Source organism: Haemorhous mexicanus, chromosome 2, assembly GCF_027477595.1.
Source record: "Haemorhous mexicanus isolate bHaeMex1 chromosome 2, bHaeMex1.pri, whole genome shotgun sequence".
Classification (NCBI taxonomy): domain Eukaryota; kingdom Metazoa; phylum Chordata; class Aves; order Passeriformes; family Fringillidae; genus Haemorhous; species Haemorhous mexicanus.
The window spans coordinates 42,584,628-42,606,843 of record NC_082342.1 but is presented as its reverse complement, the minus strand read 5'-3'; the positions used below and the strand labels follow the sequence as shown (position 1 = coordinate 42,606,843).

At 41.6% G+C, this 22,216-nt stretch overlaps 1 protein-coding gene across 2 annotated transcripts in view; it reads left to right on the top strand.

The window, feature by feature from the left end:
* MTMR2 (myotubularin related protein 2) overlaps positions 1 to 22,216 on the top strand; it is a 62,889-nt gene that overhangs the window by 3,261 nt on the left and 37,412 nt on the right. Inside the window, exon 2 of one of the 2 annotated variants that reach the window (XM_059838589.1) lies at positions 18,399 to 18,504. In XM_059838589.1, coding sequence (XP_059694572.1) covers positions 18,399 to 18,504 — 106 coding nt within the window. Of the gene's footprint in view, positions 1 to 18,396; positions 18,505 to 22,216 lie in introns of those variants that run through there. The other variant, XM_059838590.1, reaches the window with a different exon arrangement.

Genomic DNA, 22,216 nt, shown 5'->3' with positions numbered 1-22,216 from the left:
ATGGTTATGCTGAAACAGCTGTTCTGCTTTTCAAGTCTCAGCCGTCTCACCCAGTGCTGGCTTTGTGTGGCACAGCACCGCATTCTGCAGCTCTCTGTGGTTTCCAGAGGTCAGTACTTAGGGTGGACATTCCCCTTCCATCCTGTTCTCATGGAAGACACATGACCATGAGCCAGTTACTCATAAAGAGCTGTGGTGGTATTTGACTAGCAGCTTGCAAGGAGTGCTTGTGTGTCTGCATTGTCTGTCCAGGAACAATCCGTGAGACAGAAGAAGGAGTGAGGTAAAACACTGATTCAGACATTTGATGAGCTACAGTATGGTTATGTCCAGAAGAGCGAGCTTTTCTCAATGTTATGGACTGCTTTTATATCCGTAGAATGGCCTGAGCATCCTAGGTGAGTGAGTGATAAACACAGTTCAGCTGTGCTCGTTATTCAGATTTCTTCCAAGACCATTCTTAAAATGAATTTGTGGGTGGTTTGTTGTATTGTTGTTTTTGCAGATTTGAGGTTGCATACGGACTGTCTGACCTCTGGAATTCAAAGGGACAGCCAACAAAATTCTACCACGATCTTTCCCTTCTGTGAAGGGAAAGCCAGATAGAGTTGTGTATGACTTCAGCAGAACACATGACTTTAGGGAAAAAAGTAGTAGCAAACTTATTATATTTACTTTCCATGAGAAGTGTTTAGGCATTTTGTTCATGCAGCCTACGTGGTTATGTTCTGTAGTTTCTGAATGAGCATACAACTCTCTGTATTCCTCAGAAAAAGCATATCACAGTTCAGTCTGAACAATGGTCCAATAAGATAGCTAAGAGGCTTTCTGTTAGGTCTGCTGAAGATAAATTTGTGTTGCCTGTGCAGAAGTGTGGAGGTGATTGTACTGTAAAAAAACTGCTATAGGAGATTTCAGTGATATTTCAACATCAGTATAAAATTAGAGAAAGATAAGGCAGTGGGTAAATGTTTCCCAGCAGCATGACTGTAGCAGTGCTTGATGTTACGGCTTTCTTGGTTGCTTGTTATCACCTTTGTTCTGGTGTTTATCATCCACAGAGGTCTGCAGACACGGTGGATCTGATGCACTGCACTTTTACTGAAGCATATGAGAGCAATCATGCTCCTTGTCTTTGTGTTTGCAGGGATAAGTCTGAAAACATAAACTCGGTGTAAATCAGTGCAGCGAGGTCTGTTGAACCAGTAACTCCATGAGATATGGAACTCCCCCCTTGACTCAAATAAGGCTCTGTCAGTACCTGGTCTGATTTAAGGCTGTGTTGAAGGAATTCTTTCCCCGTGGGTGAGAGTGATGCTGGAAGGAGTTGGGTCTGTGAGCTGTTGGCTGAGGAGGGCTTTAGCTGTAGCACCACATTGCTACCAGATGTGTGAGCTTTGCTGATTGAGTTGTTTTGTGATGAGTCATTGAAGTTAGAGTTTGAAAGGGAAGATTTTTGCCAGTTCTGGTGTTTGGTGAAATGCGAGTAGCTGTCTTTTTCCTCATGGGCTTTGAGAGCATTTCTTGCATTTGATTTCTTGTAAGTGCAAAGCAAGGTTGTTACATTAAAGACAAGTACATTGCTGGCTGAGTGTTGATAATGAACTGGTTTTGCATCTCAGGAACTTGACACTAAGCCTACAACCAATTAGCGACTCCAGATGGGCTCATTATCATTGATTTTAATAAATGAGTGATAATTTCTAACCCTTACTTGCAACTGAAGTCCATTCTGAGACTGGGGTGTTTTTTTCTGGTGTACTGTGTATTGTGAAGTTAAATAGCAGTTCTGCCTGCATATAGATCTGTAAAATGAGGGGAATCTTTTTAATAATCTCAGGGTTTGGGGCAGAAAATAATGAAAATAACATTTAGTGAAAAGGAATTTAGAGCTTTTAATTTATAGCAGTGAAGAGAAACCATTGTCTCTAAAGAATTCACAAATTATTTTTGCTAGCAATCTTTGCCATGCACATTTCTGCTTCTGCATTCAGCAGAAACCATTTCTACTGGTCCCAGAGTGCGAGACCTTCAGCTTAAAAGTTTTCCTCTGTCTGGCACATGCACATCTCTTGGTCCCAGTTCTGACCATTCAATAAAATGCTTTTTATTGATGGCAAAAATATTTGGGTTTAAGCATATTTTCCATTTGAGAATATAAAACATGATTGACACTCACCTGTTCATTGTGTTGTAATTAAGGTTACACTGGTGTTTAAAAGCCTCACAGGAATTTGCAGTATTGTAGTTCTAGCTGCTCTACAGATGGTGATGCTTTCTGTGTTGACGAGATGGGGACCAGCTATTTAATTGTGCCTAAGCCAGGACTACTCTATTTTTAATAATGCCTGGTGGTTAATTTTACTAAGTTCTTGGAAGTGCAGTTGAGTACTGAGACTCCTTGCTAAGAGATTGGGCACAGCATGAGAAAGTCTAAGGATGGGATGAGAAGCTGCAGTTCAGGCATGAGGCAAGATCTGCAACTGGCGAGGAGTGAAGCTGGGCTCAGAACACGACTCTCCTGGGTCCCATCAAGCACTGCCTTCTCTGAAGAGAGATGGTAATGCTGTGTTGACTAGCAGTCTCTTTGCTAGACAGCGCTGAGTTGTACACGTAGTTCCTTAACTACAGGCTATTTACAGCATGGCTGCAATCACAGAACCTGAACTTGAAGATTGTGGGTGACCTGACAGTGTCAAATTACACAATTCCTGTCAGTTCCTATTGTGCTCCTGATAGGTTAACACCTGTCTTGAACATATTTTGTTACCTATTTCTGATGTTTTGTTATCTCCCTTTGCTAATTCTTTTATACCTCATGTCTACAGGCAAGAACTGCATTTGGAAAGGTCATAATACCTCTTTAATGGCTCAGCAGATCAATTGTCCATATCTTCTTTTTCATTAATCTTTTCCTGATTACCTGCTTTGCTGGTTTACTGGTTTTTCAGTTCTGAGGGTATCAGCAGTGTAAAAAGATACGTGATCCATAAAGGGCTTTTGTTGACTCAGGAGCTGGACTTGATCCTTGTGGGTCCCTTCCAGTTCAGGATATTCTGTGTTACCAGAAAGCTTAGTCAAGGAAAACAAACAACAGGCCTTCCTAAGAAATGAAGGAAACAGTCCAGAGGTCACCTTGATATATGGGTGTTATGTATAAGTGTAGTTATAATACACCTCATGAAAAAGTCTTTTTAATTGTCTGTGGGAAGCCCGTTCCACCAGGAGGGAAGAGTGTGACAGGAAGGGAATTAAGTGGTTGGTTTCTGGAGATGACTGGGATAACCCAGGGAAGTGAGCATACAGGAGAGACATTGTCACAGTAATTACCCCATCTTCATTTTTAACTGAAATAGCATCTTGCTTTTTTATTGCCCCAGTACTGGGAGCTAATTGAAGAAAAAAAATCAGTGAAAGACAGCAACAAAAAAAATCAGTGGAACTTTTCAAGTATTTGCTTTTCCCTTTCCTACCGTCTGTAGTTACTTTTGCCAGAGAATGTTCTCACTCAGTAATTTTCCAGTGATTTCAAGGTAGCTCTTTTTTTTGTTTCTCTCTTGCTTCTCTGCTACGTGAATTCTTTGCCATTGCTTTCTAAACCCTTATATATTTGATGAAGAGAAAGTGTTAGCAGTTTTTGAGTCCATAACCCCTTCAAGGTGATTTTCTAGTAATTTTGTTAGCTCCTTAAAAATGCTCCCACTTTACAGATCTGGCTTCTGTAGTGTTCTGGCCATGGCTTCAGAACCATTATTGCTAGGTCACCCAATGATTCAAATCTGGTCTGGGTCAGGTATGGGTGCGTGATCATATTTCTGCTGAACTGTTTGGAAAAACAGTAGTTTATGGGGTTTTTATTTCTTTTTTCTGGGAAGACTGGCAACACCTGTTTAGAATGAAACAAAATTTTTATCTGGAGTTATTTACTGTGATGTGAAGACTGCATGTCCAGACAAAGTGTTACACTCAAAACCTTGTTCACTGCCAAAAAGGCAGTGTGTTTTTATATAGCAAAGAATTTATTCTTAGTGTAACTGAATTTTTGGAAGTCTAATCACAAGTAATCCAAATGCAATTATTACAGAAAAATAAAGAATAATAATGCAGTTAAAACTGTTGTACCTTTAGTTGTTGGTTTCTATCCCTCTTCCTGGTGTTAGGTTCACCTCTCTTCTACTCCTCTGGGTTCCAAGGTTGCTGATTTATTCTGGTAGTAGTGGGTGTTGGAGCAAACTGTCAGCATCTGGAATACTTTCTTGGGAAAGGTATGAGATTCATCATGTTGCTTTCTCTCCTTTCTCTCCTTTATTTTCTCTCTTTCTTTCTTTCTCTTTTTCTCTCTTTCCTGTAGGATCCACCTGGGGTCATTTTAGTATGTTTGGTGAAACAACTTTGCACCTGTCTTTTTTCTTCATTGGGCTGCAGTTCCACATTGCATCTGAGTTTTTTGCTATACGTTGTTGCTTTTATGGGTATTAGACACCATTTCTTTGTTCTCTTTGTTATTTCTGAAGCCAGTTTTGTCGAGCTCCAGGTCTGCATTTCTTTGGTTGACCGTTGGTGATTTGTTTATGGCCGTGGTCTCAGATGCCAAGCCTGTGCCCCGTTTCTCATCCAGTGCCTCTACTCTTCCATGCCACATCCTGTGTCTCCACTTCTCAAGTCCTCTGCTGTGGTACCAGACTGTTGTATTTCTTTTTACAAAGTTACATTAGTGGTAAATATTCTGTATAGAAAAAATAGCTGCTTTTTACTGTTGTCTGTGCAAAGCTGTGGTTGTACCACACACAAACAGGAATAAAACAGAGGGGATATACATGCCTGACCAGTTACAGAAATTGTAGTCACACCTAAATCAGTTAAACCAAAGCTACAAGCAGGCCGAGAAAAGGCAAAGCAAAAGTGACGCATCCCAAGGCCTTGAAAATTCACTACAAAGCTTATGGCCTATGAGGAACAATGGCAGTACTGAATGGCAGGGCTAAAGGTTAACCCATAGGTTAATATACCTGTGATCATTGCTTTATGTTTTGTGATCAAAGTGTTTGTTGTGTTTTTACCCCGGTACAAAATGAACTGATAAATGAATTACTGAGCTGAACCACAGCCTCATTTTTACCTTCTGCCTTGAGTGAAAATAAAGCATTTGTGCTGTTTTTATTGCTGTTTTAATAAATCCTGTTGTTGACTTCAATTGATATCGCTGCTCAGTGGTCTACTCAAAGAGAAAGATTGCACACATTGGCAGCAGGATTGCCTTCATGAACAGATTCTGCTAAATCTGCCCAGGAAAGGGCTGGAGGCTGGGAATGAGTTCGGTGCAGTTGTGAGTTTGAAGGGCCTGCCTGCTGTGGAGAGCAGATGCTGAAGGTAAGTGCAGGTCACTGGAACCTGTGGTACCAGAGATGAACTGCTGAAGGATGACTGTCCAAATCAGTTGATTTAACAGCAGATGGATACCTTTTAACAAATCAAAACTGATCAGCATCTCACTTATAAGTAGAACTTCTCTGAAAAGAAATGAAAAATGTGGGCTCTTCTGTTCATATTCTACCCAAGCTGACTTTTGAGTATACTGTTCTTGAAAATTAAGGCTGTGTCTTCCAGTCTTAGAATTGATATCTCACTCCCACACAGCAAATGAACCCCCACACCTTATGAGGGAGTACTTCCCGAGTCTTTTTCCTCAAAGGTGAAGCAACATGCTAACAAAGTAGTCCTTAAACACTGGGGTGTGAGAAGGAGGATGTGGGGGGACTATTATGGATGTGTTCAGAGTTTGTGCCAGCAGAGCAGTCTTGGGTTTTCAGTATTCCCACCTGTTTGGGTACAGCTTGTGCTGATCACTGCTGTCTCCAGCACCACAGAAAGACAGAGTTCACCTTTTTTTGTTAAAACATACTCTGATTCTAGATTACACATTCAGAATCCACTTTCTGCTTCCACCTTTCATACAGAAAAATACAGGCATCCTGCATGAGATTTTTCTCATCTGATTGGGTCAACATAGAGTTCTGGTAGTCTCTGGATTGGTGGTTTTTCTTTTTTTTTTTTAATTTTTTTATTTTTTAAGACAATGAGAAAGAATCAATTTTGTAGACAATGAGTCATCTCAGTTTCTCCACAGTGACTCTAAGTAGAGCCTACAGTGAGTAATTCAGATGTGACCACCTACACAGAACTCCCTCCCCATCATTGTGGTAAGGGCAAAGAGAGCATTGAATTTGGGTTGTTCTCAACTCCAAAAGAGGAAGGAGCTATTTCTTAACTCACAGCATCCCTCTTTTTTACATGTTAACTAAATATATTCGTAACTGAGAAGAGAGCAGAGATTTGTAGTCTGGTTTCCTCAGCCCCGTTTCTCCATGTATATGTATATATTTGTCTAGTTTGTCCACTGATAATTTTTCTAACATTTAGACAGTTTTAGCCTTGTGTTGCAGAGGAGTGAAAATAGTAACTTGTGACAAGTTTTGCATTTAAGCAAAAATGGATATAGGAAGGGAGGGCACAGCAGTTTTTCCTTTACAAAAAAAGTTTATTTGATTTGCAGCAGAAGGGAATACCTAGATGAGAAGGATATAATGAATATGTGCAGATTGTTTTGGACAAGGCTTCTCTCAAGTAGGAGAAATACATTATATTCTGTTATTTTTGCATTTACTTCTTCCCCTTTACTTTCTCATACAAACTACTCTTTCACAAGACACTGATCTTCAGGAAACCAGGGTAGGAGCTGGTTCAGATTGCTGTATCTCCATGGGAAGTAGGTATCTAAAACCTCTCTACCCTCAGCAGAATCAATAAACTCCACAAGTAATTCAGTAGAGCAAAGAAAAGGATCCAGTCCAGGAAGGCTGAATAGCTGTCTAAACTCCACTGCCTGGGGTCCCCTTGGCTTAGTAGAAGCAATCACACCCATGTTATCCATGAGCCGGAGGCAAACTATTCTGACCTCATTGATCCTACTCCTTTTTGAGTTACTTGGTTTTTCACATACACTGATTTCTGCTTAAGGAAGCAGAAGTGGCAGGAGGAAGTGGCTATGGGTGATCTTAGTTTAGCCCTCATTTCAGATGAGTGAGAACTGATGAACAGAAAATCCTCAGATGAGCTTGCATAGTTTGTATTCCTCATTTCACTGCAAGGCAGAAGAGTTCGAAAGACCTTTGTTTTCAACATGTACTCTTGAAGTTCTTCTTCATGTTAAGATGGAACTTCTTGTATTTTAGTTTGTGGGCCTTGCTTCTCATCCTGTTGCTCGGCACTACCAGGGGAGTGTGGTGCCATCCTCTTGGCACCCACCTGGGAGATACTGCTGAAATCCCTTCTCAGTCTTCACTTCTCACACAAGTGCTCTGTGTTTCTGGAAACATCTTGTGTTGGCCTAGGTGGAATTTCAGGAAATAAAGCTGCTGAATTATTGAGTACTTGTCTGACTTGAACCTTTAGATTTTGTTAGGGACTGATTTCATGCAGGGGCTGAACTGTCAACAGAATAAAGGTGTTCCCAGTCTTTTTTTCTGAGCTGAATGTGGCAGAGCACATGGCTGCGTAGTGTCTGTGAAAGCTTAGCAAGGTGTTGCAGTTTTGCTAGGTGATACAAGGCTCTCCACATTGGCTATATTTATACATCCTTTCCTCCTTCTTTTGATTTTTCCCAGGATGGAACAAGTAATGTCATTGATTAGTAAATCACTGGTATTTTTAATTCCTGTGGGTGTTAGGTTTATTGGGGTGAGGGGGTTGTGTGGTATGTGTTTTAAAGAAAATCAGAAAGTTTAACAATATGTGTTACGTTCTAACTAAGGTGTTTCTTAAATAGGGACATAGGAAGGAAGCTAAAGAAAAAACTGAGACAGCACATGAACTGTGAGAAGTACACGTATATTTGGTTAATCTAAACACAACTGGTTCTTAGTACATAGCTAGAAATTGAGGTGCTGCCAGAATACAAATTGTAAAAGAGAAGTTACATCTGTCTTTTTATTGAGTTCTTGTTTCTGTCCTAAGGTAAGTACTCATTAATACAATTCTTGTTTCTCTTTCTTTCCTTTAACAAGTTAATAGACTTTTCCTAAAAAATAAAAATTGACAAGAAAATGAAAGATTTGTTGTTCTGTGTTTCCATTTTTTTTTCTTTCTCCTTGCTCTCTGGTTCTGGACTAATTTTGCAAATTGCCATGGGAATGTCTGAATTTGCATCAAAATCCTGATAGTTTTTTACTTGTATGTCTATCTCTGGCTTGATAAGTTTTTAGAGGAAGGATGTCAGTGTTTATAAGGTAGATATAAATATTGATTAACTGCAAGGGTGATTTTGAATTGTATGTAGGATTTCCATCATGGCTTTTGTCTTTATTCAAAGTACTTGTGGAGACAGTTGGATGTTGCCAGCTCTCTTTTTCCTGTGGGAGGCAGTGGGAAATCCAAGTTTTCTCTGATATAGGAGATAGCAGCACCACCCAGGTGTCTTAGTTCTCTGCCACAGGACATCCTGAGCTCTGGAATCAGCATTTTCCACAGGCAGGGCTAGCAGACAATGGGTGTTCTTGTACCACCAGGGGCCACCTGAGGTTGGAGTAGTGAGTTCCCGTTTTGCCAGAGCAGTCATGCAGCATGGAGATTCCCTTGGCTGAGGCAGCTGCCTGGGCTGTCTGAGGGAGAAAGCTGCAGGTCAGGACATGTGCTGGTTCATTGCAGCCCAGGAGATCTCTTGCCAGACGTCTTGTCAATCAGCGATCTCCCTGATGGCATTCTGTCTGTCCCTGTGCAGCACTGCTTCAGCCATCTGAAGCCTGAGGTGCTGGAATGTCTCCACCTCAGCCATATTTTTTTGACCTAGAAATAGTTTTCTCAGCGCAGGCAAGATCTTCATTTCTAGTTTAGTCCTGCCCTCTGTAGCATTTGATATTTGAAAACAAAGGCTCTAGCTTCTTCTGAACAATACCAGAGATGCCAAAAAGAAGCATAGCAATAACCCAGCGTGTAGGAAGCCACAGAGAAGAGCAGGTGAGAGTGCTGTTCTCTAGACAGCCTTGTTTATGTTGGCAGTAAACAGGGTTGTGTTTTGAACCTCTCTTCATTTTATAGGCTAGATTCATCGTCAGTGCTAAGGGCTTGTGCTGGTGGTTGTAAACCCATAAGCTTTGGAGCACAGACCCAGATGTGTGCACCATCTCTAGGAGGTCTGTCAGACCTTCCTCCCAAGGCCTAGGGCAGAGCCAGATGGACAGGGCTGCCTTTCCATTGTGTGTCACCTGGGGAACGTGGGATGCCTGCCTTGCCTGCAACTCCCTGCCCAAACTCATAATGCTGCGAGCAAAAGTGCTTGTGCTGGGCTGGATTTTGCAATCCAAACATTTCCATTAGGAACTGGAATGAGACCAAAATACTGCATTATCAGCCTGCTTTCAGAAGGTAGGAACTAACTTTGCACTCTCTGGATATGGGCTGAAATTAAATTGGTAGAGCAGAGTCAAAATGTCAGTTCCCTGCGGAAGTCTAGCAATTTCTTGAATTTTTTTTTTCTTCTTTTCTCTTGTAGCTGAGGATCATCCCATACCAGCTGGGAGCTTGTTAGAAACTGAACTTCCCTTTTGTTCCTCTCATGAATACGGATCATTTTGTAGTTATCTTTCTTGTGCTGATCAGAGAGTATTGATTCAGGGGTCTCATAGCTCTTGTCCTTCCTGGTTTTTACCTTCTGGATTGTTGACTCATGAGAGCATGGTACTGTGGGCTCCTTGCTGTTATTAATTATATGATGCATATTGGTTTGTCTTTGGGCGTTGGTCTTTATTCTTGGAATCTTGCAAATATTTTAAACAATCAGCCTATTGTTTTGCAAGTACTCTACACACACTGTAGGCCTTTTGTGAATTTCAGTTAAAAAAAAAAATAAAAGAATGACTAATGGAGCACGAACGGTGCTTGTGACACTGTAGTCCATTGTGTAACTATTGAGAGCAAAATTTGCATTCCTAGAAAAGCTTGTTCACAGTCAAAATATAGGGCATTTTCTTTATGGCTCATGGGAAAAGATGTACTGTATATTCAGCTCAGGATGCTACTTGGAAGGATCAACTTTTAAAAAATGTCATTTTCCTCCATTGGAACATTGAAGTCAGACTGAGACCCGGCTTTGCTTGGCAACAGAAGTGACTTTTTCATTCAGGCAAGTGGCATGGGGGGCTATTTTAGGTCTGTCACATACATGCACCATGATTTGTTTGCTAAAATGGCTTCTCTTTTAGATGATGGTTAACTTTGACATTGATGGCCCTTTTAAATAGTGAGAGTACAATATTAAGTGATATAAATGTATGCCTTCTCTGAATGCCGGAGGCAGCCTGGCAGTCTGTGCTTTTTTTTCCTTCAAAAGCATATTTTTTTATGGCTTTTGGTTCTTCCTCTCTGAGGTTGTCACAGGTCAAGCAGTGGTTGAACTGGGATCTTTAAATGTTTAGAAGAATTGTGAGTTCCAGTCAACTCACCTGAAACTACTAGCTGTCTGTCCTGCATGTGCCTAAAAAGATGGTACTGGGTGCTCAGAGGGGTAAGGCTGCATCTTACATATGCTATAGGTAGTTTCCTGTGGCATTTGTTGTCTAGGTAGAATTAGTCTGTTTTGACTTTGTATTTCACTGTGAAGAATTAAGATCACTGAAGATACCACTTCTTTGTTGGTCAGTGAAATCTCTTTGGGAAAGGCATAGCCTTTTATAATGGGCACATGTGGTGCCCATCACTGTGGGATTCCTGTTTTGGGAGGGATGGTGTTAAAATGCTAAAACTTAATTTACAGCAGTAGAGCCTGTTCGTGGCAGGCTGGAAGCCAGCACAGAGTACCCAGCTCCTGCTGCAAGGCCCTGATTGCATCCGGCAAGATGCCAACAGAGCTTTCAAGTGCTTGCCTGGAGAGGGGTGTATGAGGGACTTCTGAGGACCCTTAGGAGTATGTGTGTATACACAGATAAGGACTATGGGGACCACTTAGCCTTCGCACAGATCCACGGAGAGCTGCTGCAAATGGGAGAGTCTGATGTGGGCAACAGCTGGGTGTCCCAGGCCAGTTCAGCCAGTACTGGCTAGGACAGAGTCATATTCATGGGGAACAAGCACTGGTTTGTCTCCCTCTGCTCTGATGTGACCCAGGAGATTTTTCAGTATTAGCTTTTTCTTCTCCTGAAGAAACAGGAGTGTTGGAAGTATTGGGGAGGGAGTGTTGTCGGTCTGAGTTTGGGAAGTGAGCGGGGAGCCCTCAATACCTCTGGAGCCTTATACTTGTAAGAGAACTGCCCAAGTGCTACAAGTGCTTCTATTCAATGGCCCTGCTGTAAATTCAAATCAATTGGACCCAGCTCTCTTGGCATCTGAGACTTTAAATTAAATTGTATTTGCCACTCGTCATCATTAATTTGCAGTTTTCACCTTGATTAATTTTTAGGAATGTACATAATGAGAAACTTTTAAAAAAACAGGAAGAGAGGAAATGGAAATTTGCCCTCTACAGTGTTTTTCTCATTTATGACCTCTGTGTCTGAAACTGTATTGCTCAGTGGTACATTTTGTCACCTGTTTTCTTTGTCAGTTCAGTGACTATTGAAACAAAATATTCTGTTTGATACAGAAGAAATGGTGTGAGCAGCTCATGCCAGTTGGTGTCTGAGTAATTGGCACATCTTTGTGAGCAATGAAGCAGCTGCTTGTTGTGCTGACAGAGATAGAATATTCATAAAGAAGGTGCTAGAAAGGTGGCTTTTTCATCACTGACTACTGATTTTGGTTGTGTTATTTATAGGAGTGAGCCAGGTTAATTTTTAAGACATTGGTACAAAAAATAGGTGTTCTCAAGCCCTGTGCATGTACTGCAACTCAAAGTGGGCATATTTTACAGAGATGTGTTTCCCTTCTGTTCCATTAATTTTTTTGGAGAGTTCTGGGTAATAAAGTCATATACATATTTCCACTCCTGGATTTAGGAAGGGAGCTTTAGGGATCAGAACTTAAACTTATCTTCTTTCTTTTTATGTTCTCTAGTTTTGGTGGGGGTTTTTTTGTTTATTTTGTTTTGGTTTTTTTTTTTTTTTTTGGACAGTATCTTAACAATTTGAAGCAAGACAAAAGTCTCTTTTTAACTTTTCAGTCTGAACAAGTGTCATAGAACCATAGAATGGTTTGGGCTAAAAGGGACCTTAAAATCATCTATTAACACCCCCTCTACCATGGGCAGAGACATCTTCCACTAGACCAGGTTGCTCAAAGCCCCATCCAGCCTGGCCTTGCACACTTCCAGGAATGGGACATCCACAATTTCTCTGGGCAGCCTGTGCCAGTGTCTCACCACCCTCAACATATCTGGTCCCTTTCTGCACAGGATTTACTTGTCTTTGGGAAGGTGTATATGATTTATGTTCTTGCTGATCAGAAGTATAGTATACTATACTATATGTATTCTTTGTGTTTTTGCTGAACAGAATGAGGCACGCTTTTAAGAGCTTGCTCAGAAATGACCATTCTTAGTAATTACAGGCTGAGATGGTTTAGCCAGATCACACCTCATCTTCATTTTGTGACTTCTGTCTAACATTTTGCCAGAAGTTGTTGTTTGGTTTAAAGTGATACATGAAATTGGTTGTGTGACTTTTCTTCTTGAGTCACACGATATAAGAAAAGAGTTTGTATGGAGTGGTCATGCTTAGGTCTGATGTTCACAGAAAGCTCTTCACAGAGATCACAGAGCAGGAGTTTTTCTTTCCTCTGGAGTGTGAACACAGCAAAGTAAAATGTCCTGGCTTTGGAATATGAAGAATGTTGTATTAAGTTCCCAACAACAGGGGTAAGGATAGAAGAGCTCAGTCCATCAGAAATGGTGCATTGGTCTGCATCAAGTTAAAGCTTCAGGGTTTCATGGTTTGATTCTGGCAGTTTCTTTGCATCTTTGTTCTTATATTCTACCTGACTTGGATTCACTGCCATGCTCGGATCCTCACAAGGTCAAAGCACCCCCTTCAGAAGCTTGTACTTGTTCTTTCTACTTTCAAGGAAAACTATGGCTTCTCTGCGCTAGGAAAGAAAGAACTTCATATTCAAACTCCTAGTGTAACAATTGCCAGAGCAAATGGCACCTATGAATTTTGTTTCTATTCCTGGGCTTTCTTATACATCACTTTTTTTACATTGCAGGGAGATTACCTTGTATCATTAATGGCAAATGCCATTTCATGATACTTTTTGAAATGGCTTAAGACTTTATCACGGGTTTCCCCCAAAATACATCCCCTGCATGTTCATAGTTTAACAGGTCAGATTTGTGCATCACAGACACTTCTGTTTGCAGCTTCTTTCCATCTTTGTTGACACTTTAAGCTCAGCATGCTGGCATACCTTCAATTCTGCTACGGGTGCAGTAATAGCTTTCAATTGCCTGAACAGGAACCACCGGAGGGCATCTGTCTGAGTCTGAATTATGTTTGAAAACCACCTGGCATGTTGTGGAATAGTCCTAATAATAACAATGAACACTTTATCAGGAGTTGAGTCACTGTGCTTAGTTTCCAGTGTAATACTCCTACTAGTTGCATGTATATATTCCTTATAGCCAAAGGGTTACTACTGCGTGCAGACATTGTATAAGACAGCTCGCATTTGGACCATTTATCATTCAAAATCTGGCTATAAAGAAAAACATTTAAATAATAAAAATAATTACCAAGATGAAAGACAGATCAGCGTTAGTTACACCCTAAACCCGTTTCCTGCTTCTGCATGGCGGAGGAATGAGGAGAGGAGTAAGTAGAGATGGCAGTCACAGGAGTAAGGTGCTTTCCCTGAAGGTGCTTTTGACCTGTTGAAGGGGTCTCTTTTCATACTTAACACAGACATCCATCAACAAGGACAAGGTAGAGCTGTCTGGTCCTGGAGCCTGGGGAAGAGAAAAGCTCAAGGAGGTCCTTGGTCATCCCTGGTTCCTCACAGGAGCTCACTTATTTTTCTATAGGCAGACTCAAAGTATTTTGTGAATCTGAATATATTGTTTTCCAGAACCTTGATGAGGTTCAGAACCAATACCATACTTTTGCATGTTTAAGTGGTATTGCAGCTAGCAGTGACTGGCACAGCTCAAGTGATTTCTAACCCTGACTGAGATCTGTCCAAACCTACCTGTGTTCTCAGATGTTAGTCAGGTGCCCCCCAACCCAGCACTTTAATGTGTCCATCATGCCCATCCCTCAGGTCTGCTCTGTGTTGCCTTACTGGTGAAATGCAGCTGTTGAGGGTTTGTCCCTGTGAGAACAGAATGTCCTCAGCGGGGTCTTCAGCACATTAAACTGATGCCAGACATACCCGTCAGGCTGCCAAAAGTACTGCACGAGACAGCTTTAACTTCACATTGGCAAAAGCTGGGATAATGTGCAGAAGCCATGACAGAAGCATGAGTAAATTATTTACTTGAGATGATGCAGAGGGGATGGTGGCAAAGCATGGAGGGAGCTCTGGTGTCCTCATTCTGAGTTTGTGTGCCGGTCCCAGGATGCTCTCCTGTTCTCCCCCACCCAAAGGCATATGAAACTCTGTGGTTGGAGAATCTTTGCTGTTGTATTGGCAGCAAAGGGGAGCTAAGATTGACTAAACCACTGAAACTAATAAACTTCTCATGTGCATGCAGGGACATCAGATTAATTAGTTTGCTAAGCAGTGGAGCTGGAGCTGTGCAGCTGCCTGACAACGATAAGAGGAGGGAGCCACAAACCAGCGGCCTTTCTGCTGTCTGCTCCTTCCTTCCATCTCAGCTCCCTGGAAATGGCAGATGAGAACAGAGGTAGTGAGCCAAACATATGCAACCTATGCATACTGTGCTGAGCTGCATAATCCAGGGGTATTGTTCGCTGTCTGCAGGCATCTCTTCCCAAAAGCTCCCACTGCTGTCACTGGAGGGAGGCTTCACTGGTGGTTTCTGCAGGAGCACAGGGACATTGGTGTGGGGAGCTTTTGAAAATCCACTCCTAAAATGCAAATGCTTTCCTTCTTTAACAGTCACTTGAAGCCATGTGTGATCAATAAACACAAAACACTTTCACAGCTCAGACATGCTGTGGATTATGGTTCTCCCCTTTTTCCTTTTCTTTTTCTTTTTCCCCTGCATAATGCTGTTTGCCCCTTACTTTGAAAGTGAAATTAAGAATTTCATAAAAATTTTTGGTTTACAATAATTAGATAATCACTGCTTGTGTATTAAGCAGTCACTGGGAATGTATCTGGGCAGATAAGTTGTGTCAGCAGGAAAACTGGTGAAATTTTGATCCTTTTGTTAGCACTTTCCCTCCCTGGGAGCCGTTCAGAGCAAGTTAGACAGCTCTTGGGAACTGTTTGGGTCTAGCTTGTTCTTGCTTTGGGGCAGAGACTAGCACGCTCCACTAAACCTGTCCAGTCTTTCCAGCTCCCCTTTCTGTCTCTAAAGGACCTTAAATTTTTGATGGAAATGCTTCTGCCAATAGGTTACTGTGATTTTGCTGTGGTTGTCTAGTTGAGTAAGCTGTCCTGCATGGGGTACAGGGCTAGGTCAGCTGCTGGTGTGCCCTGGCTTAGGTACTTACACCTGTGCTAAAGGATTTGTAAACTCAGCAGAGCTGCTGACCTTTAAAATGCATTTAAATACACAAAAGAGTGGGCCCTGAAAAGGGAGGGAGCTAGAAGGCTTCTGGAGGTTTACCCTGACCCTCTGGCTCCCCCGGCTGGAGCTGGTGTGGGAGAAGGTGCAGTGGGGACCAGGGACAAGAGTCAGGCTTGCCACCCAACGATAATGCCATCTACAGTATCTGCTTGCACTTCATTGATGGCTTTTGAGTACCTTAAAGTACACTCTAAGTACCATCTCCTTATAGGTTGCTGTACAGGAAATGGGTGCTGCTCTGTGGAATGATTAAATTAAGTGTTTATTTTTTTTTTTGTTTACCATGCTTTTAAAAATCAAATACAATAAATGGGTGCAAAGACGAAGGTGAAGACTGACCATGCAGAAGCCAGGCTGAAAGAAGTTTCAAGGGAACACATAAGGGGTCTGAGCTCATTTAAGGAGAGTAATGTAAAAATGTGGTTTAGTGCTAAGCCTAATTTAGCATGCCTGCAGGCTGCTGTGCGCAAAGTGTTCTCAGCCTTCCTCATCATCTCCAGATACAGATTCCTTCCCTCTCTGTGTGCTGCATCTGATGATTTATATAGCCATGTAATGAATCCAGTCAGCCTTGTTACCCAACAGAAGACTCTCTTCCTGTTTATTAATAGTTTACTGCTCCATCAGATCTGCAGATTGAGCCGTGCATCCCATGATGCCTGTCCAGCACAATGGAGATGGCAGCAATGTGCAGTCTGGGTCCAGAGGAGAGAGGAATGTGAGCAGCAACATTATATCTGTTTTGTTGTAATGTGAAACTATACCCAGTTACAGTGCTTATATGAGGCCTTTTCATTCACAAGGATGGGAGGTTTTACAGATTTGGTTCTTGCTGTTTTAGTGTAAGATGATTTTCTGCCTGAACAGAGACTGTAGGGTGGCTGGGGCATGAGTTGTATGCACAAGTCACTCTGACCATCCGGAATTATGTGAGTTTACCTGGCAACACCACAGGAGCTGAGCACGTTGGAAAGCTGAGTGATTGGCTCTTGAACCTTGTACAACAAGTGCATTCAGTGGAATTGTGCTAATCAACTGGCACACCAGTAATTTATTTTAAATAACTTTTTACTGTTCCTGAAGGTTCCATTTTGAAGTTTCTACTTCATAGGATGAAAGAGGTGCCAGTGCTCTTTAGTTCTTGAACAGACAGGACTAACTCCCAGCAAGAGTCCAATTTTTCTGTGGTCCTTTTTGTTTTTAACACTCCCTGTGCAATACTTTGCCAAACTCCAAAGAACAGAAATAAAAATGGAACATTGTGGCCTTTTGGTGGCTGTTTATCAGCAGCAAAACAATTTTCAGACAATTACCAAATCTCCAGGCCCTTTGGAAGCTCAGATACAGCTATTTCTAGGTTGTCACATGTCTAATTAATATAAGTAGTAACAGTAATACTCCTACTGGTATTCTGCTTCGGCCAAGGCTAGACTTCCAATTCTGATAGCTGATCCTTAAGAGTATCTTTACAGACAGCTAATACCTTTGTGGGGTTGGTAAGAGTGTGGGAATTAATTGGCACAGGTAGTATTTATCACTGTACAGTGACTTCAGGGAGGAACGTTGTACCTCATAGGATCTTTCTTTGCAGTCAGCTGGGGTTTTAAAAGCCTTAGTATCAAATGCTAATTTTAAGCAATTAGGGTTCTAGGAGAGGTTGCAGCATAAAAATGCTGTAAAATATAAGCGTATTTTAATTGTTTACAGCTATGTTAGGAAAACTGTATAGAAAAGGAAAATTTTTGTTTTGCATATGTCTCACCAGAGATGTGTGCTGGGAGAGTCTTTTTATTCTCCTCAGCTTTGTGAGTATCCTTGAAGAAGAAAAGTTGTGTGCGATGAAAAGAGTTTTAATGCTGAATTTCTTCCACCGCTGTACAGCTGCGGTCGGGGCTGTGCTGGCGCGCGTTCAGGAGTCTGTCTGTTTTCATCCCCTTGCAGCGCGCTAATATCTCCCATCTGAAGGGCTGAAATGGAGGCCCTTAGTTTCTGTAATTTAGGATTTGATCCAGTGCTAAGGAAACTTCTCCATCCAACCATCCAGGAGCCAGTCTGACAGTCTCTCTCTCCGCACCTGAGCTGGGAGAAAAGCCCCTTTGCAGCTACGCTCCCCACACTCACAGACAGACCCCGGGTTTCCCACAGCAGGGTCTCAGATGACTCGATCCTTAAAACAACTTAATCTTGGTGCAGTAACTAGATAACAAAATAGCAGCTGGTGCCTCTGAGGAGGGACCCCTGGGCTTTTATACCCTGCCAGTCCAAATGCAGGAAGGTCTGCGGTCATTGGCTCCTGCCATGTCTCTGAGTGTCCGGTCACCTGGCCGGGTCACAGGTCCCCAGGCCCTTCACTGTGCAATGGGTTGGTAGTTCTGGCCTCTTGGCTCAGGCTCTCATCACACACAGCTCAACCTGCAGCTCCACTGAGGCTGCTCACCTGGCTTCGGGCACTGAGTGTGTTCCTGTGCTCAAGCTGGTGGTTGTGTTAATGTTGGCTCAGTCGGAGCTGAGTTTGAGCAATGAGTTGTAAACGCTTTGGTAATCTCTGGTAATGGCAAGTAGAACAGGTTCTCCTAAAGCACTGCTGAGGGCTGAATAACTGAGTGAAAAGGATAGGAACAGTGAGAAATGCCTGATATGACTGTAAGCAAGTGGCTGGACTTGTCAGCTTTTGAACTTTCTTGAGCACAGTTTTGATACACTCTGCTGTTTCTCTTTATAGCGCTTCCACGTCGCAGTCGGACCATTCCACTCACACCAAATCTGCTTCTGCTTTGTCGTCTGACTCCATCTCCACCTCAGCAGACAACTTCTCTCCAGATTTAAGGGTATGTTTTGTCTTAAAAAATAAAAAAATACCAAAATGTGACCTCCTTCAGAGAACATCTTGCTTCTGTGAGTTTGCTATGGTAAAATAATGTCAGCTTTCAGTAATGCCAAAATATATTTAGCCAAATTACTGAAAGGACCTGAAGTCAAACAGGTGAAATTGAAGTTTAATCTCTACCATATGATGTCCTTCTTTATAAAGTTGTTTAATTTTGAAAAAGCTGACTCTGCAATCCTCACTTGGAGATGAATTTTCAAAGCCACTCCACTTTCTTTTAGGTGCTTTAAGTGAAATCCTCAACCAGTCAGTTGTATATACTTTTTCTTCCTTATGTCTGTATGTTATGTGTATGTGTATATACATGAGGTGTTCAGTCCTGAGAGCTTCTGCCTGTTTGTAAACACTGAGTCCTTGGAAGTACCTTCTTTCAGAGAAAGATCGCAATCTCCAAACTGATAAAAATAATCTTCTGTCACAATGAATTGCTCTGACATAAAAAAGGTCCAGAGTTCTTTTAAGTCTGCTATTAGATTAGTTAATTATAAATTCAGAGTTCTATTTCAGTGTAACAGGAGTTTCGATGTTCCTCTTATGAAACCAAGGGGTTTGTTGATATATCTTAGCTCTAAAAAAAAAAGTCCCTGGGTATAAAACTGTTGGTACTGGTACATTATATTAACAACTTCAGCATTTCTCAGCTGTGGTTAAGAACCTTTGTAAAATGTAAACACAGTAAAATTGCTTAAAAATCTCTGAGTACAAAGCTAATTCCTTTGACAACCATGATGATTTTTCATCCCGTGAGTGCTGTCTCAGTCATCCATAATTAATAACAGAGTCCACCTGTTCGTAAGTGACAAGTATATGAATGTTTCTTTCTAAAAGGCAGCTTATTACCCAATTTTAAGCTAAGATTTGGAAATTAATCAGTAGTTTGTGTGCATTCTATGATAGTTTGCACCTTTTGCCTATGGATACAAATAGTTATCTTCTTAACATGCCTAGGTATGGAAATTTGTGATGCGTCTGAAGTTTTCCCTCTGTGAAGTTAGGCTATTCAGTCACTCTAACATACAGAAAATATCATTTTTAGACTGAGGCTAAGTGGCTTGTTGATATGAATAAGATTGCAAATTCTGCTACAGCTGTAACTGTATAATACTATGTTATATATATATATCATATTATAAAAAAATTAAACTTACTTTCATGTTTTTTTTTCTTCTGAAGTTTGCATATGTGGAATTCTTTTTTCAGTTTTGATGTGCAGCTTGTCTTCTCACTTGAGGGCTACCTTTAGAGGTAGAGGCCCAGGCAATATTTCCTTTTTAGAACTGAAGTTGTCTTTCCCTTCTAGTGGTTAAGATGGCTCAACCTGTTTTCTTTGCAATCCCGATTGTGTCTTGTGACTCTTTCCTCCCTTTTGTCACCTTATCTGTGTGAACTGTAAGCTGTCTGGGCAGGGATTCCAGCTCTCCTCAGCTTGTCTGGTTTCCCATTCAGCAGAGCCTCTGTACTCACTAGCAATCAAAAACAGTGTCCACAGAGGAATGTTCACTTAGCTGCATGTGAGATTTGTTTGAGCAGAAGATGCCTATGTGTTCCTGGAGGCCATTAGGAGCCCATAATTTCATGCTGTGCCCCAGTTCCTATAATATGCAGGAGTGATTTCTTCACAGCCTGCCTGCTTTTTTTTTTTTTTTTTTTTTTTTTTTTTTTTTTTTTTTTTAATTTCTAAGTAATCTAAAATTCCGCCTTGGTTGGAACAAATGCAGCTCCTCTTTCATTTTAGAGTAGTGTTTCAGGAGAGATGGTAAGCAGAGGATTACTTATTTACAATAGTGTCACTGCAGGCTAAGAGTGAGCACCTGCTTCTGCTGGCTTCTTGTCTTCACCTGCATCAACTCTGTGTGAACACAATTTGGCATGTCTTCTGTGCTTCACCTAAAGCTTACTCTTGCAGAGGTGGTGTGAGTGGCTGCAGTGCAGCTGTGTGTAGGTGTAAAGCTGGGTCATTCCTTTACACTCCAGTGGCTGCTTGTAGGTCGGCAGACCTGGAGAAAATGCATTCCCATGCTTCTATTTGTATTAGAATTTAGGGGAAAGAGACAGTTTCGACTGCTACAGATAGACTTAATTCTCCTCAAGGAATTCATGCATTCATCATTTCACTCCTCATTCTGAGAGTGTCTTATGCTGGAGAGCAGTTCTTGGGGGTCAGATGATCTGTTCTGTACCTGTGTACAGCCTGTGTTGGTATTGCCAGTGCAACTGCAGACCCACCATCTGTCCTCTAATCATCGCTGTTGGTGCTGGTGTGCTGCTGTTTGCTCCCTCTTGCAGCCTGGTGCCAGCTCCCAAAGGGAACAGTTGTTATGAGTGATGGCCAGCTAATGCTGATTTCTTTCAGGTCTTAAGTCGAGGACAATGGACATTCTTTCCCAGGGCTTGTCATTCTTTGTCTGGGTTTCTTCGAATTGGCATCTCTGCCATGTGGCTGCTCCATGAATTTTGAAAGTCAGTTCTGTGAGAGATTTTTTAAGGTCCTGATTGTTTTTGCTGTTTTCTTTGAACTTTCTGAGATGTGGCCTTGCCTTGGATATTGCAGATGAGGCAGTACCATGAACTGATACAGTGGCACTAGCATGTTCTCTACTCCAGCTCTTTCCTTACTCGCCTGAGCATCTTGTGCAGCTTTCATTGGCACAAGACAGCATGAACTCCCAAGAGTTACTTGGATTTGAGTACTGAGGTACTGAGATTTGAGCTAAGCATCTCACTACTGTGGGACAAAAAGAGGTCCCATGTTGTTCCTGAAAGAATGTAAGAGAACATGCCCTGAAGAGAGAACTGATGACTTTTGTGGTGACTCTGTGGTATGGGTGGCAAGTGCCTGGGCTATGCAATGTTCTCACAGGAAGGTGTTGCATCAGTTAGCTTTAAGAGGCTGAAAATAAGCTTTTTAAAATTTTGATGTGGATATGCCAGTTATGGGATTATTCTCTTGTTGTGTGTTTAAATTTTTCCTGCTAGAGTGAATTGCTCTGTGGATTCATCATCACTCCTACCTCTATTTGGTCTCTGCCTCTGCGTGTGCATTGGCTCAAATTTAGGAATTAAATTTCTCTGACGATGGAAAAACACTTTGTGATAGCTACAATTAGCACTCTCTTTTTCTGTAGGGAATTTTTAGAAGAATAGTAGGCGTCCATTGGGAGGAGAGAACCAGAGCAAGGACCCACCTAATTTCTTGCAGTCTGTGCCTGCAGTTTTCTTTTGGAGTGCAATTAACACCCTGTGTGTGCACGCACATGTGTGTAATGAGGTAAATGAGGCAGCCACTAGGGATTCCTACTGAATGCATGTGCAGTGTTTTTCCTAAATCTTTCTCCAAAGTATTTAATAATAACCTTTATGAAGGTTTGTTGTTGTTTAGTTTTTTTGTTAATGTATATTGAGCGTGTCGGTATCTGGAACTGAGATTAAATTGCCTTTCCAGTAGAAAGTTTACAGAATTTTCACTTCATAAACTAACTCTAAATAACGTTTGGCTGCTTCAGTTAGTTTCATAGGGAAAAAAAAAAAAGAAAAAATCAGCAAAGCAAAACCTAACAGAAAAGCAACAAGGCACTCTTAGGTTCTCCTTCCACCCCTTTCCTCATCTTAAATCCAAAGCTGTTTAGAATTGATTTAGGGTATATATATCTTGG